The sequence below is a fragment of the Bison bison genome, unplaced genomic scaffold (genome assembly GCF_000754665.1).
Source record: "Bison bison bison isolate TAMUID 2011002044 unplaced genomic scaffold, Bison_UMD1.0 scf7180017864365, whole genome shotgun sequence".
NCBI lineage: Eukaryota > Metazoa > Chordata > Mammalia > Artiodactyla > Bovidae > Bison > Bison bison.
In genome coordinates, this window is record NW_011494937.1 from 3,372,034 (window position 1) to 3,375,499 (window position 3,466).

Consider the following 3,466-nt stretch of genomic DNA (forward strand, 5'->3'; position numbering starts at 1 on the left):
CATGTATAATATCATGTATGAAACAAGTCTCCAGTCCAGGTTCGATGCACGATACTGGATGCTTGGGGCTGGTGCACTGGGACGATCCAGAGGGAGGGTATGGGGAGGGAGGAGGGAGGGGGGTTCAGGATGGGGAACACAGGTATACCTGTGGTGGATTCATTTCGATATTTGGCAAAACTAATACAATATTGTAAACTTTAAAAATAAAATAAAATGAAAAAAAGAAAATAAATAGAAAGAAGATAACGTGGATGTTGACCTTAGGCTATTCTGCTGATAATCCTCCAGAGGGCACTCTTGATGTCCTTATTCCTCAAGCTGTAGATGAAGGGGTTCAGCATAGGGGTGACCACAGTGTACATCACTGAGGCCACTGCGCCCTTCCTGGGGGAAGAAGAGGCAGCTGAGCTGAGATACACACCAAGACCTGTTCCATAAAATAAGCAAACAACTACCAGGTGAGAGCCACAGGTGGAGAAGGCTTTATACCTCCCACCTAATGATGAGATTCTCAGAATGGAGGACATAATTTGAGTATATGAGTAAAGGATTCCTGAGAGTGGAATTCCACCAAAGATTGTACCAATGAAGTAGATTAATATGTTATTGGTGGAGGTGTCAGAACAGGCAAGGTTGAGGAGTTGAGAAAGGTCACAAAAGAAATGAGGGATTTCCACTTCTGGACAGAAGGTAAGCTGTGACATTACCAAATAGTGCAACAGGGAGGTCAAAAGGCTGATGGAAAATGACACCAGGACAAACAAGCCACAGAGGAGGGGGTTCATGATGACCAGATAGTGTAGGGGGTGACAAATGGCCACCAACCGGTCATAGGCCATCATTGTCAGAAGGAGACTCTCCAAACATCCAAAAAGAGAAAAGAAGGTCACCTGAGATAGGCACCCTGCATAGGTGATGGATTTGCTGTGTGTCTGGAGATTCACTAGCATCTTAGGGATGGTGGTGGTGGTGAAACTGACATCAGTCAATGATAGGTTAGAAAGGAAGAAGTACATGGGGGAGTGGAGGTGGGAATCAGAGGTGACAGCCAGGATGATGAGCAGGTTCCCAAGGATGGTGACCAGGTACATGGACAGGAAGAGCCCAAAGAGGAGGAGCTGAAGTTCTGGATCATCTGAGAGGCCCAGGAGGAGGAATTCTGAGACACTTGTTAGATTATGTGGTTCCATGTTGATGAAACACCTTTTGAAAAAGAAGAGAATATTCAATAAACAAATCAATTGTAGAGGGACCCAGATAAATGACTATGCTTTGGATTTAAGTGGGTCACAAATAAAATGTTTAGGCTTGAAGACCATACATCCCATGGTCTTCAGAAATACTTCTTAGCTGTGAACACATATTTTGTTATTGTTGTTCAGTTGCTAAATAATGTCCAACTCTTTGCAACCCCATGGACTATAGCATGCCAGGCCCCTCTGTCCTCCACTATCTCCTGTAATTTGCTCAAAATCATGTCCATTGAGTCAATGATGCTATCTAACCATCTCATCCTCTGCTGCCTGCTTCTCCTGCTGCCCTCAATCTTTCCCAGTGTCAGGGTCTTTTCCAATAAGTTAGCTCTTTGCATTAAGAGACCAAAATACTGGAGCTTCAGCTTCAACATCAGTCCTTCCAATGGATATTCAGGGTTGATTTTCTTTAGGATGGACTGGTTTGATCACCTTGCAGTCCAAGGGACTCTCAAGAGTCTCCTCCAGCACCAAAATTCAAAAGCATCCAATCTTTGAAGGATCACAGCTGTGTTGTGGTGAAGGGGCTTGCAGAAGTCAATGAAACTATAAGCCATGCCATGCAGGGCCACCCAAGATGGATGGGTCATGATGAAGAGTTCTGAGAAAATGTGGTCCATTGGAGAAGGAAGTGAAACCCATTCCAGTATGCTTTCTATGAGAACTCCATGGATAGTATGATAAAGCCGGAACACATCTTTACTGATGCTCAAAGTACTGACCAGTGTTTTTGTACACCTACTTTAAAAGTATGAGGCCAAAGAATTTGAGAGAAGTAATGACAATTTGAGATCAGAACTTAATGAACACAGCAACATATTTGTCCCCTGATTTTGAAGGAAGTGTATGAAATTGAAAGTATTCTTTTCTCTCTTAAAAAAAAAATCTGATTAAAGAACACTAAGAAACACTCAAATGTACTGTATCTAATCCAAATGCAGTACAAGAAGTTTCCTTGATGTGCATCTTAGTCCTAAAGATCTAGAATCATGTTAATTGGATCCTAAATTAAAATGAAATGTTCAGAGATAGCATTTCTATGCAAATTATCTTTAATGGTTTTTCCATATTTACTTGGTTTTATGTCATCCATCTTCCATGGAGATAAGGCTGGGTTGTCTGGTCAAAGTTCCTTCACATATAACTCAAATACAAATATTTGGCCTTGGTGGGCTTCATATTTTGATAAACATATTTTTGTTGAAAGCATAAAATCATACAGCATCACTGGTCTTTATTACTATATGATATGCCAATGATTAAAGAAAAATTCACTTTTAATAAATGCTTGTTTTTTTCATTTTTAAAGTGCTATACAGTCTCACAGAAAGGTCTGAAGTTGAATTTGCCTTTTGCTGTTTTTGTTTGCAGTGGCTAATTAAAGCGTCTTAAATGTGTCTCTAAATTGTTTTAGTTGAGTCTGAGTCTTTGTGACACCATGAATTGTAGTCTGCCAAATTCCTCTGTCCATGGGATTTTAAAGACAAGAATACTGGCATGGGTTGCCATTTCCTTCACCAGGGGATCTTCCTGACTCAGGGATCAAACCTGCACAGCTTGTGTCTCCTGCATTGGCAGGCAGGTTCTTTACCACTAGCACCACCTGGGAAACTCTAATATATCTCTTCCTATACATTTGTAAAGGGTTGATTTCTCATCAAATCCAACTCTCTTACACCAGTTGAAAAATTTAAGGCCAAAGCCTGTTCTCAAATGCTACATTGGTCCTCTTATACCAGCTTTTCAAGTCATCCTTCCTTATTGACAAATGACATTTCTCCTACATTCATCATCCTGAAGGCAACTCAGGTCTTCATTTCTTCTGACAGGTCAAAACATGATGTATTTTGGGAAAAATCAAAAGGGGAAAAGCTAAAGACTAATATCAGAAAAGTAGGGTAAAGAGTATACTTTCCATCTTGGGCAGGAAAGCTGGTGAGCCCTGATAAAGAGTGGTAAAATATTTAACCTTGTTTCTTGGGATTAAGACTATGTACCTCTTGAAATTTACCAATAAAAGACTTCATAAGAAAAGAAAAACAATACATGAGTAGTTTGTACATGTGTAAAGTGGGTATATTAATTGAACTGGACTCAGGGCTGCTCTGATAGCTCAGTTGGTTAATTGAACTGGACTCAGGGCTGCTCTGATAGCTCAGTTGGTAAAGAATCCACCTTCAATACAGGAGACCCTGGTTCAATTCCGGGGG

At 40.7% G+C, this 3,466-nt stretch overlaps 1 protein-coding gene across 1 annotated transcript; it reads right to left on the reverse strand.

Moving 5' to 3' along the window:
- Window positions 1–263: 263 nt before the first annotated feature.
- On the reverse strand, window positions 264–1,193 carry LOC104999928 (olfactory receptor 18-like). Its single transcript, XM_010855545.1, has one exon. It carries the CDS (start codon window positions 1,191–1,193, stop codon window positions 264–266), a length of 930 nt encoding a protein of 309 aa, XP_010853847.1.
- Between the last annotated feature and the right edge of the window lie 2,273 nt (window positions 1,194–3,466).

Excerpts from the sequence above, each read along its gene's own strand:
- LOC104999928 (XM_010855545.1), bottom strand. The coding sequence starts at position 1,193 with ATGGAACCACATAATCTAACAAGTGTCTCAGAATTCCTCCTCCTGGGC.